The sequence below is a fragment of the Mobula hypostoma genome, chromosome 8 (assembly GCF_963921235.1).
Source record: "Mobula hypostoma chromosome 8, sMobHyp1.1, whole genome shotgun sequence".
Taxonomy (NCBI): Eukaryota; Metazoa; Chordata; class Chondrichthyes; order Myliobatiformes; family Myliobatidae; genus Mobula; species Mobula hypostoma.
Genome location: NC_086104.1, coordinates 156842774 through 156864009, shown reverse-complemented (window position 1 = coordinate 156864009; position 21236 = coordinate 156842774). Strand labels below are relative to the sequence as shown.

Genomic DNA, 21236 nt, shown 5'->3' with positions numbered 1-21236 from the left:
CTTGATCATTGAGTCACTAAACCTGCTGATATTTTTAAAGAGATTAGATTTATTTGTCACATGTACATTGAACCACACTGTGAAATGTGTCGATTTGGATCAATGGCCAACGGTGCCCGAGGATGGTAATGGGGCAGCCTGAAATTGTTGCCACCATAGCATGTCCTCGATTCAATCACTTTGGACTGTGGTAGGAAACCCACACGGTCACAGTCAGAACGTACAAAGACTTACAAGCAGTGGTGGGAATTGAACCTGGACCGCTGGTATTGTAAAGTGTTACACTGGATGCTACAGAGCTGTCCAATGCAGTGAAGCAGTGCTCTGGGAGACAGTCAGTGGTGAAGCTGGCTCAGAGAAGCCACTTCTGGCACCATGTCTGAGTCATTCCGGAACAAAACACTCATTCGATGAAAAATGCCCAAGAATGGAGAACCCTACAGAAAGTGGCAGAATACAGCCCAGTCCATCACAGGCAAAGCCATTGAGCAGTTACCACAAGAAATCTGCATCCATCATGAGGGACACCCACCACCCACTCTTCTCGCTGCTGCCACTGGGAAGGAAGAACAGGAGCCTCAAGTCCCACATCACCATGTTCAGGAACACTTATTACCACTCAGCAGTAAAGCTCCTGAACCAGTGCTGAACCAACTTCACTCACCTCAGCTCTGAAATGCTTCCACATCCTATGGACTAATTTTCAAGGACTTGTATTCTCAGTATTATTTTGTTTTAATTTGCACAATTTGTCTTCTTTTGCACATTGGTCCATTCTCAGTCTTTGTTTACTACAGTTTTTAAAAATATAAATTACATTATATTTATTTTCTTGTAAATACCTGTAAGAAAATTAATCTCAAGGTAGTAAAGAGTAACATATACTGATGTACTTTGATAATACTTATTTTGACTTTGACACAAAATACCAGAAAGACCAGCAGGCCAGGCAGCATCTATGGCAAAAGTGCAGGACAAAACCCTTTGGCAGGATGGATTTCCAGCATCTGCAGATTTTCTCTTGTTTGTACTTCGACTTTGAACTGTGACAGGGACAGCACACCACCCTTTGATGCCAACACAGCATGGCCACAACTCACCAAGCCTAACCTGTACATCTTTGGACTGTGGAGGGAAACCAGAGGATACGTATGTGGTCACGGGTAGGGCATGCAAACTCCTTACAGACAGTGGCAGAATCGAACTCCAATCGGTGATGGATATCTTCGCGCACTACTGAACTGATCACTTAACACAAACAAGAGAACATCTGCAAAAGCTGGAAATCCAAGCAACACACACAAAATGCTGGAGGAGCTCAGCAGGCCAGGCCGCTTAACACCACCTGCGGACTCACTTTCAAGGACTCCACAACTCACGCAGCATCCATGGAAATGAATAATCACTTAATGTTTTGGGCCGAGGCTCTTCATCAGGACCTGTTTTTGTCCTGATACAGGGTTTTGGAATAAAAAGTCAACTGTTTACTCCTTTCAATAGATGCTGCCTGACATGCCCAGTTCCTCCAGCATTCTCTGTGTGTGTGTGTTACTCGTTGTTATTCCTTTACTTATTATATTTTCCTAGTTTTTCTTTTGCTTGTCAGTCTTTATTTATTTACTGATTGCGATACGGTGCAGAACAGGCCCTTCCAGCTCTTCGAGCCACACTGTCCAGCAATCCCACAATTTAATTCTGGCCTAATCACAGGACAATACACAATGACAAACTAACCTATCAATCAACTGCTACATCTTTGGACTGTGGGAGGAAATCAGAGCACCCTGAAGAAACCCATACAGTCACGGGGAGATACTGTAGGAACTTTCATAATAAATTTACTTTAAACTTGAACTTTGAATTATCCTTGGATAAGATGTGGAAATCTATTTGTAGCTAATGCATGCAAGTCTTTACATTTTTGGTCAGAACTCAACTGTTGGATGGAGAAATCTTCATCTTTCTTTACTTTGTTATTGGCGCTATTCCAGCTTTTGACTTTTTGCTTTCCAGAATCTCTTCCTCGCCCATTAAACCCCAGAGGGAAATGCAAAAACAGCAATCTAAATGCAAGACCAAGATTCCGTTCATCAGTTTCAGACAAGTCATAAACAGAAAGAAAAAAAGATGCTTATAAACACAGTAAAAGTTTATAATCAAGGTTCCTGAATGTTTTCTTACATGACGATTAAGAATGCAATGGGTTTATTTACAGCACTGCCTTTTGCTATTATTTTTGTCCAAGGATGTTGATATCACTAGCATTAAACAGAAGTTTCTCGGTAATAGTGTGCTTTATTATTCCTACCAAATCTCACATCAATGACTCAAATCAGCTGAACATCTTCACTCACCTCAACACTGAACTGATTTCACTACCAATGGATTCACTTTCAAGGACCCTGCAACTCATGTTGGGAGGCACGGTAGTGTGGTGGTTAGCCCACTGCTCTACAGTACCAGCAGCCAGGGTTCAATTCCCACCGCTGCCTGTAAGGAGTTTGTATGTTGTTCCCGTAACTCCATGAGTTTCCTTCCACAGTCCAAAGGCATGCCATTTGGTAGGTTCACTGATCATTGTAAATTGTCCTGTGATTAGTCTAGGGTTAAATCAGGGGATTGCTCGGTGGTGTAGTTCAAAGGGCCAACTCTGCTCTATCTCAATAAATAAAACATTTAAATCCATAATTTATCATTATTATGTGTTGTTGTTTGCCTTTACACATGCCTTCCTTTCTTCCTTTGCACATTGTTTGTCAGTCTTTGTGTGTAGTTTTTCATTAATTCTTTTGTATGGGAATTGTTGTTCCTCTCCACACCTTGAGGTGCATCGGGCAGCAACTCTGCCATTTCTTTAGCATCTGTCTGTTGTTTTGAGGCCCAGTTGCTCGTTTGATGTTCAACCCAGCACAGATGGAAAGCAGGTTCAAACCCAGGACCATTTGCCTAGAGGTCAGGTGTGGATGCCACTACACCACCAGCTGGCTTCTATTGTGAATGCCCTCAAGAAAATGAATCTCAGGGTGGTGCTGTACACATAGTTTGATAATAAATTTATTTGGAACTTTGAATTTCCCACATGACAATTAAGAAGGCAATGAGATTTATTTACAATACTGGCTTTTGCAACTATTTTTGTTCAAGGATGTTGACATCATGGCATTAAACAGAAGTTTCTTGTTTACAGAATGCCTCATTATTCTTACAAAATCTCACATCGCTGATTCAAATCAGCTAAATACGCATTGAGGAATGGCTTCATCAGTACGTGCTTTATACGCCTTAATGCGATGATTCCCAAAAGTCCTGATGTTCCTTATTTCTTTCCTGGGAAATGATGTAACAAAGTTTTGCAACACAAGCTGGTTTAGTAACAGCAGAAGTATGACTACTCCACGTGCCGTCTGCTGGAAAAGAAGTTTGTTTTGTAACAATGCAGAGATCACATCAAGCTGAGAACTACTGCCAAGTCACTTAATTAACATCACCGGCTCCAGGGCAAGTTAGTCACCCAATTTCATAACAGTAACATGTCATCACGGATACTATTTATTTGTACAAGCTTGCTCTGCACTGATCTCTCCAACATGAAAGCCTGTGTCTGCAAGTTCACTGGGGAAGTGTTTTCCCTTTTGGAGTGGAGGAGGACGAGAAGTGGCTCAATAGAGATGTACAAGATGATAAGAGGTGTAGAGTGGACAACCAGAGATTTCTCCCCAGGGCAGAAATGGGTAATATGAGGAGGCATAACTTTAAGGTGATTGGAGGAAAGTATGGTGAGGATGTTGGAGCAGAGAGTGGTGGGTGTGTGGAGCACGCTGTCTGGTGTGGTGGTAGAAATAGACACATGAGGGACATTTAAGAAACTCTTAGACAGGCACATGGATGATAGTAAAATGGAGAGCTACAGTATGTAAGAGGGAAGGGTTAGATCGATCTTGAAGTAGGTTAAAAGGTCAGCAGTACACCTCAGGCCAGAGGGCCTACACTGGAATATTCTACATTGAAGGCCCAATGTTTGTGAGTCCAGTAGAATTTGGAGGCCCCGAGATGGCCTGTACTGTTGTTCTGCTACTAGGCAGCGTGGGTATGCTGGGTTGGTGCTGAAATGTGCGACAGCATTTGGGGGCTGACCCCAGAACATCGTTAGGTTGTGTTGGTTGTTTTATGCTTTGATGTGCATGTGGTAAGCAAATGAATCTGAATCTGAACAACACATGCAAAATGCTGGAGGAACTCAGCAGGCCAGGCAGCTTCTATGGGGGAAAAAAGTACAATCGACCTTTAGGGCCAATACCCTTTAACAAGACATAGGCTAATTGGTCACATGGATATAATTCGGTGCTAATTGGGGGAGAAGGGCCTGTTAGCATGCTGTATCTCTAAATAAAATAAGAGTTGCAATCCATAATATCGACAATTCCTCCCCCACACCAAATGCTGATCAATCCACTGAACTCAACCAGCAGTTTTTTTTTCTTCAGACATAAAACCTGTAGAAAAGATCCTGCAGTTGCTGGAAATCTTCAGCAACACACAAAACACTGAACGAAATCAGCAAGTCAGGTAACATCTTTGGAGGGGAATAAACAGCTGATGTTTCAAGCAGAGACCCTTCATCAGGTAAAGAAATACCTTTGCAGGTGATCAATTCATGGACAAGCTGTGTTCTTAGTCCCCAGCTCTACTCGCTTTACCCCTATGACAGTGTGGCTAAGCACAGCTTCAATGCCATATTCAAGTTTGCCGATTACACCACTGCTGTGAGCCGAATCAAAGGTGGTGATGAATCAGCATATAGGAGGGAAACAGAAAATCTGGCTGAGTGGTGCCACAACAACTTTTCACTGTGTCGGCAACACCAAGGGACTGATTATAGACTTCAGGAGAGCGAAATCAATGGTCTGTGAGCCAGTCCTGAGAGCATCAGAGGTGGCAAGGGGTAGCAATTTTAAATTCCTGGGTGTTACTATTTCAGACCCGTCCAAGACCCAGCATGCAAGTATAATTGTGAAGAAAGCACAGCAGCACCTCTACTTCCTTAGGAGTCTGCAGAGATTCACATGGCATCTAAAACTTTGTTGACAAACTTCAGTAGAGGTGGAGAGTGTATTGACTGGCTGCATCACAGCCTGGTATGGAAACACCAATGTCTTTGAACAGAAAATCCTACAAAAGGAAGTGGATTCAGCCCAGTACATCACAGGTAAAGGTCTCTCAACCACTGAGCACATCTACATGAAGCACTGTCACAGAAAAAGAGATCCCAGTCACCCAGGTCATGCTGTCTACTTACTGCTGCCATCAGTTAGAAAGAACAAGAGCCTCTGGACTCACACCACCAGGTTCATGAACAGTTACTACCCCACAACCACCAGGCTCCTGAATAAAAACCATTAAGACCAAAAGACATAGGAGCAGAATTAGGCCATTTTTCTCAACAATTCTGCTCCACCATTTCATCACGGCTGATCCAATTTTCCTCTCGGCCCCAATCTCCTGCCTTCTCCCATATCCCTTTAACGCCCTGACCAGATCCTTCAGCCCATAATGTTGTGGTGCCTTTAATACTCCATGATCAGTCTAACCCTTCCCTTCCATATTGCCCTTCATGCTTCTATCATCCATGTGCATAAGAGTTTTTTCAATGTCCCTAAGGTATCAGCCTCAAGAGGGTTAAGGGAACACAAACTTGGTCTTGTATGACACACAAAATGCTAGAGGAATTCTGCAGATCAGATAGCATCTATGGAGAGGAATAAACAGTCTTGCTTTTGTATTGTGTATAGGGAGCAGAGAAAGCTGTAAAAATACAAAAAAAAGAGGCTGTTAGTTAAATCAGGCTTGGGTCATGTGAAACCTGTAACAGCGGCTTCTGAAGGTCTCCATATATCAAATAAACTAAAATCCTACTCTGTGGGAAAGGTGGGACAAGTTCCACACGCCTACAACAATAATTCAGAGACCTAACAAGGGAAGAGAGCCCACTGTTTGTAGAGTTACTATCTGAGCTGTCTCTACAGAATCCACTGCTTGTTCTGTCCCAATGCAAAGAGGGGTACTGTCTCCCATCACTTTAGCCAAAGTAATCATTCCAGGTTGCCAGGATTTAACACTCTTCCCTCTCCTGCTACTGGATTTTTAAAAAAATTATTGTCCATTATGCCATTGGCATTTAGGACAGCAATGAAGGTCGTTCATCTCTGGTGGTGTTCGCAGCCTCCTTCATCGTCTCAGTAGCTTCCTCTCGGAGCTACTGGAAAACAAAAAGTATAAATTAAACTTGATGGTAATAGAAATATATATCTATTGAGGCAAATTACTTTCATAATAAGCACTATTCCAATCTCCGGCGAGTACTCAACGACATTATAGAACATAACAGCACAGTACGGGTCTTTCAGCTCACAATGTTATGCCAACTTCTAACCTGCTCTGACATCAATATAACATTTCCCTCCCAGATAGCTCACCATTTTTCTATCAACCATGTGTATATCAGGAGTTCCCTAAATGCCCTAATATTTCTGCCTCTACCATCACCCTGGACAGCACAATCAACACAATCACCACTCTTAAAAAAAAATTATCTCTGACATACCTCTTATACTTTTCTCCAATCACCTTAAAATTATGCCCCCTGGTATAAGCCATTTTCACCCTGAGAAGTCGTCTCTGGCTGTCCACTCTATGAATGCCTCTTATCATCTTGTACAACTCTATCCAGTCACCTCTCATCCTACTTCGCTCAGTCAGTCTCTCCTCATAAGACATACTCCCCTATCCTGGTAAAATAGGCCAACACATGATACACCTTCTTAACAAGAAAAGCCCCACCTCATTCAAGCCACCCTCATAAAACATGCTCTCCAATCCTGGTAAATATCCTCTGCACCCTCACTAAAGCTTCTACACCTATCCTATAATGAGGGTGACCAGAACTGAAATGGAAAATAATTGGGTAAAACAAAATTATGTATATGCATTTATGTACATCCCTCCAAGAGGACCATGACCTTGCCGTGCTTTGGAGGCTTGTGTGCCTCAATGACCCAGAGAGCGATGCTGGCTGGGTCAGGGCTTTATGCTTTGGCTCTTGGTAGGGTCACCCATACCAAACAGGTCAAAGGGTAGAGGCCAGACTAAGAGTGGTCCACCAATCCTCCAGGTTCGGGGGTTCAGCTCAGGGCTAATAACTCTGGCTGGTAAAAACAAAGTTGTTAAGGAAACAGCAATGAAGAATCTTTGCACATCTGAGTACGATGGTATTGCAGAGTCCCCAGGTCCTTGCCTGACTGACAGTAGTGGAAACCAAGACGCCCTAAACGCCACCAGTGATGGAGAACCTTCACTGTTGCCCTAAATGCCAGCGACATAACAGGCAGTAACTAATAATATTTATGTACATCACATTCCTGTGTGTAGCTGTCCGAAGAGAACCGGGGGCAGGGGAGGAAGGAAAGAGAATGTGACAGGAAAGGTTTTTTAAGTGTCTTGTTCCAAGTAATGCTGAACTCAAGGATTGGAATCTTTTCAGGGACAAGTTCAAACCAAGCTGGTCACTTCAGAGAATATATCGCAATTGTCACTAAAAAGTACTTAAAGGAGCATTTTGTTCCAATTTATTAAACTGACCTGCAATCTAATGCAACAGACTTCAACTCATCCATACAATATAACATAATACAGTCCCATTTCTCTTTAAATATATATCTCCAATGTCACAATAAAAAATGTACATACAAATAACATTTTAATTGCAATGATTAAAATTATTTACCTGGAATGTGATTTAAAATGTACCAGAAATTACATGATTTTAATACATTTTGTTTGCATATAAAACGTAAAAGGGCAAAGTAATCCAGTCAATAAATGAAACCTGATGATTATGTCTCAATTTAGAAGTTTCTAGAAATACTGGGATAATACAAAGTTTAAAATAAAATTTGACTTTGGCTGAATTAGTGGCACTTACATTATGTTCTAAACTCTTTGGTAAAACTACGGTTACTTAAAAAATTATTTCAATTATGTTAAAAACAAAATTATTCATCTTGAATAGTGTGCTTGTCAATGCAAGCAGGCAAAACTGAGTGGAAGTGCCTTCTAGTATTTAGAATTTGACAGTCATGATCCTGTCCTTCATGCTGCAATTTGATTAACCTCACTGTGTCCATTTGCACAACTTGATTACATGAACTAAAGTCAAGAGATTCTGCAGATGCTGGGAATCCAAAGCAACACACACAAAATGCTGGAGGAACTAAGCAGGTCAGGCAGCGTCTATGGAATGGAATAAAGAGTCGACGTTTTAGGCCGAGACCTTTCACCAGTCCCGATGAAAGCTCTCTGTCAGAAATGTCGACTATTTATTCCTCGCCATAGATGCTGCTTAGACCTGCTGAGTTCCTCCAACATTTTGAGTGTGCTGCTCTCAATACCAATTAAACTGATCCTTACCGGAAGCTCCTTGACACTGGTTCAGGCTCTTCACCTTTGGCAAGATTATCAGTCAGATCCTATCCTCAGCTCACTTCAAAGCTCTGATGCTTTCTAATAGGTCCTTCTACAAGCAGCCAAGAGAAACAAACTCTGGGTGAATTCCACTCTGTCTCAGAACTTAGCACAGGAACAGGCTCTTTGGCCTACAATGTTGTGCTGAACCAATTCAACTGGTAATCAAATGGCCGACTAATCCCTTCTGCCTGTATCCTTCCATTTTCCTTACATTCATGTACCTACCTAAATGTCTCTTAAAAATCTCCATAGAACAGAGAACCAAGGTAATTTTATCAAGCACTTTCCACCCAAGATTGCTGTGCTTCATATAAAGCAGGGGTTCCCAGCCTGGGGTTTACAGACCCCTTGCTTAATTGGTCCATGGCACAAAAAAAAGGTTGCAAAGCCCTGGTTAAAAGAAGAATAAAACTGACTTTTTTGCTGTATGGGTCAATTAACCACAAGGAGTTATGAACACCACTGAAAGCACGATTTAGCCAAAATTTCAACCATTTTGTGTATGCGTTCAAAGCCTGCAGGAGTCTCAGGAAATGGCTACAGAGATTAGAGACCACCACACACTAAGTATTTACAAAACTGGCATAGTCATGTAGATTTTCATGATAACCTGCAGCTACTTTGCAGAAAATTTACAGGAGACATGCTGAAGGAATATGGAATGTAGTACATGGGATGAAGAAATGATCACAAGCAGTAACCCATGCTCAGTTAAGAGGTAGCCCTCATTCCAGCATCCATGCTCAACTTTCCCTGAAGATATAGTGGTCTTACCAGCATTCTCAAAAGGGAAGGAACATAATTGTGCAAAAAGTTAACAATAAGGTCTCATAAACCTTTCTACAAAAACAAGGTAAGTGGACAGGCTGTCCAATAATTCCTAAAGTGCTGCCTTTCCAGTCAAACTGGAGTTTATTTTTTTATTTAGGGATTAAGTCTGGAACAGGCCCTGCCAGCCCATCAAGCCATACAAGCCCAGCAACCCACCTATTTAACCCTAGCGTAATCACAGGACAATTTACACTGACCAATTAACCCACCCGGTATGTCTGTGCACTGTGGGAGGAAACTGGAGTACATACAAACAGCACCGGAATTGAGACCCTTACTCCAGAATGGCCCAAACTGTAATAGTGGACACTAACTGCTACGCTTTAAGCTTTTATTTAATTTGGCAATTACAAGTAATACTTTCATTCACTCTTCCTGCATGAATATCTGAATCTGGATAAACACAAGAGATTCTGCAGATTCTAGAAATCTTAAATAACACAAAAAATCTGGAGGAACTCAGCAAGTCAGGCAACATCTATGGACTGGAATAAACAGTCAGTTTTGGCTGAGACCCTTTATCAAGGTTTGTTGCATTTTGTGTTGTTCTGCTGAGCATTGCGGGCATACGCCAGAATGTGTGGCGACACTTGCGGGCTGTCAACAGTACATGAGTGGGTGCCTTAGTTGTTAATATAAATTATGCATTTTACTATATGCTTCAATGTACACTTGATAAATAAATTTGAATCTCGTTCATTTCCCTTCATAGAAGCTTTGTAGGTGCATCATATCATTGCTTCGTTTGGATGTATCTATGTACAGACAGATGATGATAAACTTGAACCTGTAATGCTGAATTCCTCCTGCATTGAGTGTGTGAGAGACAGAGTCAGGATAAATCTACACAAGGGGAAATGGTGAATTCTATAGACCTACACAAACAAACACACACGCACACACTCACACACCAACACACACACACACACTCACACAGACACACACTCACACGCACACTCACACAGACACACACTCACTCACACTCAGTGCAGCCTCACTGAACTTCATTCCTGAATCTCAAAGGATTACTGCAGAATCCCTCCTGCCACTACAGAAATACCAAAATAGTGCCATTCTTTCAAACCTCTCCAGTCACTAGTCTTTCATATAAAAGAGAAGGCCTTTGAAGATGGGCTACACCTGGGGACAATTTGAAAGACTGGCCCAGGACAGAGGACTCTGGCTAGTTGCTTTGATGGCCTATGCCCCAGTAGGGGTGATGGGCTTAACTGCAAGGTCACAGATAGTCTTTCGGATAAGCTGTTAGATCAGTGCCGTTTTGTTAAGGTTAACTGCACAAGATGGCCCAGGATACTAGATTGCACAGAAGGTAAGAATGATGCATTAATAGTCTAGAAATGAAGGATATGGTAAATGTTTTTAAAACTTAAAGTACTCAACAGTTACCGTTTATAACTTCAAATCAAATTTCATAAAAATTAGATGAGCCAAAGACAGTTAAAATTACCAAACAAAAAATACTAGAATGTGTGCATGTCTAGTTGACTGTATATTTACATTCATGGGTGTCATTACAAACACAGCATCTCAGAGGGTGAAAGTCATTCACAAATTCCTCTGATTTTGTGCTCCACGGGGTATTTCTAGAGCAGGGTCTCCCAAACTTTTTTTTATGCTATGGACCAATAGCATTAGGCAAGGGGTCTGTGGACCCCAGGTTGGGAACCCTTGTTCTAGAGGCAGTCATGCCTTATCTCAGAGTATTCTCAGAGAAGCCTTCATCACATGTATCTTAATACACAAAGTATCACAACAAACACTCTCCTGTTCTCATTTCAAACAGCATCAGGAAACTGGGAACTCTTACCAATTTACTCTCCCCTCCAAGATCAGAGTGGATGAGGAAGCAAAGTAAGTTTGCAAGACAGATCATCTTATTGCATGGTGGGGAAAGCTGACATAGCTCACTTCACCTTTTAATTAATGTGTTCTTAAACCTAAGATTAATTACACTGGACAACAACGATTTTGCTTTCTGAATACTTTTGGCTATATCATAGGTCTTGGGCTGCTGATCATCAAAATCACCATGGAATTTCCCCAGCACACACCATTTTTTGAAGTCGCCTATATTTGTTATTTCAATTCATAATTCAAGTCAGATTAACAGATGCCAAGATTAAGGCAGACATTTTTGGGGGGGTCCACAGATCAAACAGGTCATCAATGACAGGCAATTCAAAGAACTTTTAGGAGGACTGGAGAAAATGGCATGGAAGACGTTCAATGACGTTGCTGAAAAATTCGTTGGCAACTACAGAGCACTAAACCACATGCAGTTGGTTGACAACATGCTTCAAGCATACAAAACTATGAAGTGCAACATGTCAGTAAAGATTCATTTTCTGCATTCCCATTTAGATTGCTTCCCAGCAAATCTTGGCACTGTCAGTGATGAGCATGGTGAAAGGTTTCACCAGGACATCACAGTCATGGAGAAACAGTAACAGGGTAACAGGAATTGTTCAATTCTGGCTGATTATTGCTGGACATTAAACGAGAAGCCTCAGACAATACAAATGAAAACCATCAACAAAACATTTTTAGCTTAGTTGAACTATTGCAAAGTGTCAGCACCAATAAATGCATTATATTCAATAGAAGTTAATTTCTTGTTTTTCCAAATTCCTACGCGATACAATTGGTCTGAAAGTATAGTTGTAGTCAGCTTCAAGCGGTCTATCATAAACAAAAAAAAAATTGTGCAAGCAACACTTTTGAAAAAATCTGTTGTCCAGTGTAATGCAGGAAATTGCAAGCTGACCCTTCTAATCTTCTGAACCGTTTGGCTTCACACCAGTCACATCAGCTACCACATAGAAGTCTGCAGAAATTCAAGGCTGGCACTCCCAGAAAAGTGTTGTAGAACATGCAGATCCCCTTTCTGATGGGAAGGTAACCTGAGGCTCTGACTATCAATAGAAGTCAATATAAATATAGTAGAAGTGGCAAAAAGGCCCTATTCTCACTAAATTCCTCAGTTTCCTCTTTCTTTCATCCAATCAGTGAAACAACCTCCTTCAATCCAGCCAGTCACTTGTTGGGGGTGGGGAAATTGTTTTAAACTTAAAGCTTATAAAAAATATTCTATGGGGCCAGAATAAGATCACTTACTCCTTCCTAGCATCCACACTATTATTTATCTCTCAATTCACAAGTTTCGTAAGCAATGTCACAATGCCGCTGTTTCTTCCCCACTCTACAGTAGTGATTTGATTTCAAAAAGAGCTAACTACGAAGCACTTTACAACCCAAGGCTGCTTCTTTCTTCTTAAGCACAGCCACTGTGGGAGGCATTTTGAAATCTAGATTTCACCATGATATAACAATTGTAACATTTTTAAAAAGTGATGTATTTAATTTTGTTATTGCTGGAAAAGATCCTCATTCTGTAGTCTTCAAGTAACAGCACAAGAACCCGTAGACCATGGGTACAAAAGTCAAGATGAAAGTTTTATCTATTATATGCAATAGATTAATAACAATTATAACCTTGAAGTCTAAAAATCACAGATACCAGTTCTATCTGAGGAATCAGTCACGTTAGTTTGTTTTTTTTATAAAGTATAACACACTCCACTGTCTTTTCACTGTGCACAATATCTACAAAAATAAGACCTCTTCTTTCCCCAACTCTGCATTGTAACAGCAAATGCACACAGTCCTTCCAACAAACTGGGTGGCACTTGCTCCAGCCGGCACTACACGGTACGCTCGCAGCTTACTGAAGTGGTGTGGCTCTGGGCACAGAAGACACAAACACCCTCTGTGGCTTCCTTCACTAGACACCAGCGTTCCTCTCAGGGCTGTCTTCCTCGCTAGTCTGCGACTTACTTCTGCTAGTGCCTGATGATGACATGGGGGGGGGGGGTGGAAAAAGCACATTAAAGTTAACTTTTTAATCATCTGAGTTCAATACCAGTATCTGTGACATCCATTCGGTCCCAAAAAGTGTAAATATGTGAGGTGCGATCAGCAGCCTCTATCAGGAGGACTGTACAAGGGAAAAGTTGAACAATATTCCGTCTCTCTCTTCTCTTGCTTAGTTTTCATTACCTTATTTTCAAAATCAATCAAGCAAATGAAATTTACAAGATTTTTGTGAAGAAAATTTAGAAGCCAACTATTTTTTTTGGTCTCCTAATAGACAATGGGAATAGTCTTATCAGGAATGTGAGCCTTTAAGGTGGTTGTATAGCCTATCATTCAAGTTTGTAGTGACTGCTCAAAAGCAGAATCAACAGGAGACCAGAAGAGTCACACAAATTAAATAAAATGGCCACACAGACTATAGTAATTCATTCAACGATGAAAGGAACAATTGTTTCTTGACTGTATCTCACATGTCCACTACTCCATCTGGAAGTATATCCCACACATCACTTCTCACTCTGAAAAGTTTTCTGGTATCAGTCCAAAATCTGTCACCACCTACCTTACACTTCTTTGTCTTGCTCTTGCAGTAATTCAATATAAAATTTCCACATTACAACAGTGACTATACTACAAAATGACTTCACTAGCGGCAAGTTTGTGCCATCCTAAAAGAACATGGAAGGACCTACATAAATCGAGATCTAGTTTTTAAACTTGGCATTTCCATTCCTGTCAAAATCTGTACATCACTATAGAATCGCCACTTAAACACTACAGCTCCTATCTAAAAAACAACTCCAATCTTTCCTCTAACTCAAATTCTAAAGAGCATATTCAACCAATACATCTCGTCTCTACTGCACCTTCAGCTCCTGAATGCCTTTAAGCCTCTGCAAGATGCCTTCATAAATTAAAGTATTGAGTATAGAAGTTGGGATGTTCTGTTGAAGTTGTGTAAGACATTGGTGTGGGCTAATTTGGAGTATTGAGTGCAGTTCTGGTCACCTACCTATAAGAAAGATATCAGTAAGATTGAGTACAGAGAAAACTTACAAAGATGTTGCTGGAACTTGAGGAACTGAGTAAAAGGGAAAGATTGAATAGAGTAGGATTTTATTCCCTGGAGCAGAGGGGAATGAAGAGACATGATAGAAGTTTACAAAATTATGAGAGGTGTGGATAGGATGAATACAAGCAGGGTTTTTTCCACTGAAGTAGTATGAAACTAAAACTAGAGGTCAAGGGTTAAGGGTGAAAGGTGAAATATTTAAAGGAGACATAAGGGAAAACTTCTTCACTCAGAGGCTGGTGAGATTGCGGAACGAGCTGCTAGCAGAAGTGATGGATGTGGGTTTTAGTGCAACATTTAAGAAAGGTTTGGGTCTGTACTGTACATAGGTGGGAAGGATAGGGAGGACTATGGTCCAGGCGTGGGATGATGGCAGAATAACAGTTCAGCAGGACTGGATGGCTGAAGGGTCTGTTTCTGGAGTTTTCAATAACTAAGAAATAACTTGTATTCTACTTTAGTTCAACTCCCACCCATCATCTTTAAAACTTTACTGATTTCTATTTGGAGTTGTAAAAGTTAGTTTGCTCACGTTCCTACGTCATTTCAGCGGCTTATGGATTATGTTGGTCACTGTGTTTTGTTTGCCTCTTTATACTTGGCTGTATTAAATGTCAGTCTTTGTTCTACCACTCGTCGATTTTGCTCAAATTACTGCACATTTATTTCACAAAGAGGCCTCCTCAGATTCCACCGCTGATCATTTGCCATTATTTGCATCTTGATCAGTCTGCACTCGGTTTAAATCCAAGTTACAGTTTCTAACCAAAAGCACCTGCACCCCTAATACCATGCCTGGGCAGTCTACTCGTTCCATTGTTTCCCCTTACAGCCACACTATTGTCCACTCCCTTCCAGTCATCCAGGTTTAACCATGAATTCCTATAACTCGAGTCGAAGCAGTTGGGTTCAGTGGAACTTTATCAAGATGATTCTAGGAAAAATGGATTCATACCATTGACTCACAATCCACTTGGATTATTATTTCTTCAGTTGTCATGGAAAATGGTGATGCAGTACACTTCTTCTACTGAATCCAAGTCAACATCTGTTACCCCAAGCTAGTTCACGTATAAACTTCATAATTAATCCCATTATTTTAACTTAAGGGATGGAAGACAAATATCTATGTGGTGGTGACTATATTGAATATGAGCACATTAGATTATTTGTCTCGTGTCACCTTTTACAAGGACTCCAACTTGATTGTAGAAGTCTAACACATTTCGTTTCAGCATTCTGTATACTGAAGTTATCTTTAGCCGGTACATGATTTACAGCTGTGATCACAACAATGCATTTTAAATTGGGTATCTACACTCAGTAACCACTTCATTAGCTACACTAGCTCGTTAATGCAAATACCTGATCGGCCAATTATGTGGCAAAAACTCAATGCATAAAAGCACGCAGACATGGCCAAGAGATTCAGTTATTGTTTAGATCAAACATCAGGATGGGGAAGAAATGTGATCAGTGATTTTGATGATGGAATGTTTGTTGGCACCACACAGAGTAGCTTGAGTATCTCTTAAAGTGCTGATCTCCTGGGATTTTCATGCACAACAGTGTAGGCTTCAGAGAATGGTGCGAAAAACAAAAAACACATCCAGTGAGCGGCAGTTCTGTGGTCAAAATCTCCTTGTTAATGAGAGAGGTCAGAGGAGAATGGCAAGACAGGTTCAAGCTGACAACAGCTCAAATAACCATGTGTTACAACAGTGGAATGCAGAGGAGCATCTCTGAATGCACATCATGTCGAACCTTGAAGTGGTTGGGCTACAGCAGCAACAGACCATACTCGGATCCACCCTTGTACCTGATGAAGAGGCCATTGAGTGTATTTTTAGGAGAAGATTTCTAATTCTACCCTCCTTTGGGACAATGTAGAAGAATGTTTCCTGCTGAAACACCTTTATGGCTATCTTTGGTTTCAATCCTGATTAGGCATCCTTACTTTGTTTCACTTTAATCCAGAACTATCAGAATACAATTATTAAAATATCCCCATTAATGCAGCTAATTCATTCATAAAACCCATGCATTAACAAAACAAAACTCACTTGTGGAAAAATTCTGCTTATTGAGTAACTTCGCCTGGCTGGTAGGCATCACCTTCCGTTCAAAGGTGTCTGGTGATGGCGAAGAGCTCTGCAATTTTGAGGCCATAAGTGCATTTAAATACTGCATTCGGGTAACCTATGGAAAAAGCACATACATATACAGCTTGAAGCAGCAATATCTGAAATTCCCATTTACTGTGGCACAAAACTCCGCCTTGGATGGTCTCCAAGCCCAGCATGTTGCTAGCATGGGGCTAGTAACCTCACTCAAAGCTACAGAAACACCAACAGAAGCACCAGGACAACGCACTCCAGGGAGCCGCTGTAGGGATCATAGGCTAAAGAAGAAAGTGACACAAACTGGAATATTAGCAAAGTATTAATGTTTATTACAGATCATTACAACAGATCAGCAGCAGAGCCATTACCTACCCATGACTTAATGACACATACATCACCCAAAAATACAAAATTCCTTTTGGCATGCTGCTGTTAAAAAAAAACCTGCCACCTTCCTCACCACCCAGACCATGCTCTTTTCTTGTTGCTACTTGCAGATAGAAGGTGCAAGAGCCTCAGGACACACACCACCAGGTTCAGCAACAATTATTACCCAACAAACATCCTCTTAAACAAAAGAGGATAACTACTCACTTGCCCATCCATTGAGATGTTTGCACAACCGATGATCTCACTTTAAGGATCTTGTTATCTCATGTTCTCGTTATTTACTGCTATTTATTTATATTTGCATTTGCAGAGTTTGTCGTCTTCTGCGCTCTGGTTGATCTTTCATTGATCCTGTTATACTTACTACTCTATAGATTTGCCGAGTATGCCTGCAGGAAAATGAATCTCAGGGTTGAACGTGGTAACCCACGTACTTTGATAATAAAATTTATTTTGAACTTTGAATACAGCCCAAATGGTCTTTTTTCAGATGGACATTCAAGGGTTGGAGAGCTGAACTTCTCATCCTATCCAATCCCAGATACGCTTGACTGCATCACTGGGCACAGGGCAAACATCATCCATAGATTTGCCGACGACACAACTGTTGTCAGCAGAATCTCAGATGGTCACGAGGAAGCATACAGGAGTGAGATAGATAGGTCGGCTGAGTGGTGTCATAACAGCAACCTTGAACTCAACGACAGCAAGACCAAGGAATTTAAATATAAGACTTCAGAAAGGAATTTGGGAGAATGCACACCAGTCCTCATTGAGGGATCAGCAGTGGAAAGGGTGAGTAGCTTCAAGTTCCTGGGTGTCAGTATCACTAAGGATATACCATGGGCCCAACATACAACAAAGGCGCACCAGTGGTTATATTTTATTTGGAGCTTAAGGAGATTTGGTATGTCTACAACCCTAATAAATTTCTACAGATGTACCTGGAGAACATTCTGACCGGTTGTATCATCCATCTGGTATTGAGGGGTCACTGCACAGAATCAGAAAAAGTTGCAAAAGGTTGTAAACTCAGCCAGCTGCATCATGGGCACCAGCCTCCCCACAACCAACTGCGATGCCTCAAGAAGGCAGCACCCATCAGTAAGGACCCTCACCATATAGGACACACCCTCTTCTCACTACCAACGTTTCAGGAACAGCTCCGTCATCAGATTTCTGAATAGTCTGTTAACTCATGAACACTACCTTACTATCTTGCTCTTTCTGCACTATGTATTTTTATATTTCTTACTGCAACGTAGTAATATTTTACATGCATTGTACTGTACTGTTGCCACAAAGCAACAGATTTCACAATATATGTCAGCGATGATAAAACCGATTCTGATGGTACTTAACAATAACAGTTGTCACGAACACATCAGCCTAATTTGTTATTCTCAATCTAGTGCTCAAACCTCTTTACTATCATCAATGAGGCCACTCTACAAACTCCAGAGGTGGCACGCAGACCTTCCTGCTCTATTAGCAGACTTCTCTGTACATTTCCTTGTAATGGACCACACTGAGTGAGGCATTCCCTAGTGTTACAAAGATTGAAAAGGGCTTGGACTCATTTCACTAGATTTTTATTTTCAGAATCAATGTGCTTTACAGATAGTTAAGGTTTATTGTGTAATGTTACCACTGATGTGGAAAAATTAGGCAGATAACTCACATGCCACAAGACGCTATAAAATAGAACTGAGATAAGTTACCAGATGATCTAATACTGTTTTTAATTTTAAGATTAGCACCAGATGTCTGTCCCACTCCCATCAGGGAAAAGGCTACGACCAGCATCACTAGACTCAAAAACAGTTAGTTCCCCCAAGCTATCAGGCTGATCAACAACACTTCCACCCATGAGCAGACACCTTCACCACAACATACACATCACCTAGCACACTCCAACACAAACTATCAGTCTATGTACTGTACAAAACAGTGACTTGTACACTGTGTTGTATAGGAATGCCTTTCTATTTCCTGTGGGGTTTTTCTGCATTATTTGTTTGTATTTTTTAAATGCTGCATTGTATCCAGAGTAACAATCATTTTGTTCTCCTGTACACTCATGTACAGAAGAACGACAATGAACTATCACGAATCTTAACTCCCCTGTTCTCCATAGTACAGTGGGAATTTTTACATCCATGTCAAAGTGAGACGAAAACTTGGTTTATCAAAATAATAGCATCTCACAATGTGGAAAATTACTTCAGCTGTACCCCAACGTGGCAGCCAAGACGGAGCTCAAATCTCCAGGGCTTGAACCCGCACCAATACAGAAGGAGGATGTTCCAAATGAAAGGTAATGGGCTATTGTGGGATTCAAACTCACACTCATTCCTCAATCATACCTATGTATTTATGCACAAGTAGAACAGCCCGGCCCCTGTCATTACACTGTTCTGAAGTTTGAACAGAGAAATGCCATTTTTATACAAAAATTAACTAGTTGGTTGCAGGTATTAATCCAATCTGTGCACTTCTCAATTCCTTCACTTGCAAATATAAGTCGTAATACATTTTCAGGTGCTAATAAACAGTTAAATCTACGTCTTGAAGGTCAATAATACTTGACAATTAATAAAATAACTCTTCAATAGTGTTTCCCTAGAATCCTTAGTTTAACATCAAAATTCCACCATCTTACAGTGCAAAAATTATTTAAGCAGAAGCCTGATGTGCCGACTGAGATTAGGTGCTCTAATCTCTAGAAAAGGACTTTAAAACCCACATCAGTTCAGGAAGTGAGCATCACAACTGAGATATGATGGGGAATCGTCACTGCTATTCACAGGTCTTACACCTATTTACACAAGTGGTGTAGTAGACCTGACTCCACTATTTTATCCCTCAGAGCCTTCCCGAAATGCAAGGACAACAACGCTGGAATTGAATAGATTGAATAGTATACAGAACTGTACAAAAGTCTGAGGTACACCTCTATAGCTAGGGTAATTTTATGTTTTGCCCTGTGCTGCTGCCACAAAAAAAATCATGACATATGAGTGACAATGAACCTGATTCTGATATGGGTCTCTATTGTGGACTGAAAGTGGGAAGGGACAAGGAGAGGGGAATCATAGTTGGGAAAAGGAGTAGGGAGAGGGGAGGGGGAACAGGAAACAGGATATACTTTCTATCTGCTCTTTCAAGCCCACGTATTTCTCCAGTGCCTCATATTCTTTCTCACTATGTCTGGTTGGTTGGCCAGTACCTGTTTATCACAGGATCTTGGCCCTGTCATTCCCCACTACCTTCTCGGGTGTTTTCCATTAGGACTTGGGAGTGCCCAATCCACACTCAACACAGGTGTTCCTGTACACAGTTCCTGCAACTTGGTTGTGCTGTTCAGTGTGTGCTGTCCCTGCCTGCATCTTGCACCCTGCTGGATGGTTTAAGCAGATTCCTTGCACAGTCTGCATCTTGGGTCTTGTCTACCTGACACACTCCTGCCTCTATCGCTCTTGTGCTCAGCGGCTGTTCTTGTGCAGCTGTGAACAGCGGCTCTGTGCTGTCCCTCAGCCCTGCCATTTCCAGCCATTGGTAATACTTTATGTCAGCCACCTCAGATATCTGGCAGTGGCCTGTCCTGCCATGGCCTCTGGTCCTGCTTCACCCACTTCCATTTCCCCTGCCTACTGTCTGAGGTATTCTCCTAGCAGGGCATTCTTAGGGGCCGTCTCTCTGACAAACTCGTGGATGTTTCATATTACTTCCAGGAATGATCAAACAATGAGTAAAACTTGTACTACCTGTACAGTAGTTGTTACACTGTCTTGATAAGAACGCTTTGGAGGAGGCTCAATAATACTAAAGTCAGGAACTATGGAGATTGAGGGCTGAGGATCTTCAAACATTGAACGTCTAGACTTCAAAATTGCAGATGCTTTAGAAACATTGTTATAGGAAGCTGTCTCTTCTTTTTCTTTGCATCATCAAACAAATTTTGCAGTAGTTGTCGGCATGTTGTTATCCCTCTGGTGACATGGAGGCTTCGTTCCATCGAAGGATCATACTAGAGGATCATATCCTTTAACACTTGCGCCTGTTGAAAAACTGCTAAAAAATTTTTCAAGTGTCCAAATTGATGGCTCTGCCTCCTCTAAATCTTCATCATCTTCTGTAGAGGATTTCAGCAGATCTTTGAGTTCCTCTTTGGTAAGGGTTTCACAATGCTCTTCTATGAGTTCCTTGACGTCGTCCTCGATCATGTCAGAGAAGCCTTCCCTGCCAACTTCCCTTCCAACATTCAAGATATCCCTGACTTCTGCATCAATAGTGGGGAAGCCCCTGAAATCACTGACTGTCTCACTGATGCAGTCAGGGTTAGCATCAAGGGTAGCACAAATCCTTCCGCAGGTGAGGCGGGTGCAAGTCGCCTTAATGCACTT

The 21236-nt window shown here is 41.3% G+C and overlaps 1 protein-coding gene across 3 annotated transcripts in view; it reads right to left on the bottom strand.

The window, feature by feature from the left end:
• Positions 1-3021: 3021 nt before the first annotated feature.
• Positions 3022-21236, bottom strand: part of LOC134351110 (metal transporter CNNM3) — a 49759-nt gene continuing 31544 nt past the window's right edge. For 2 of the 3 annotated variants that reach the window (XR_010019073.1, XM_063057199.1), the window contains 2 exons: positions 16381-16516; positions 10174-13218 (listed from right to left, as the gene is read on the bottom strand). Coding sequence is in view for 1 of the 3 variants with exons in the window: in XM_063057199.1 (XP_062913269.1) it covers positions 13154-13218; positions 16381-16516 (201 nt within the window). In the remaining 2 variants the exon portion in view is untranslated. Of the gene's footprint in view, positions 3408-10173; positions 13219-16380; positions 16517-21236 lie in introns of those variants that run through there. The other variant, XR_010019072.1, reaches the window with a different exon arrangement.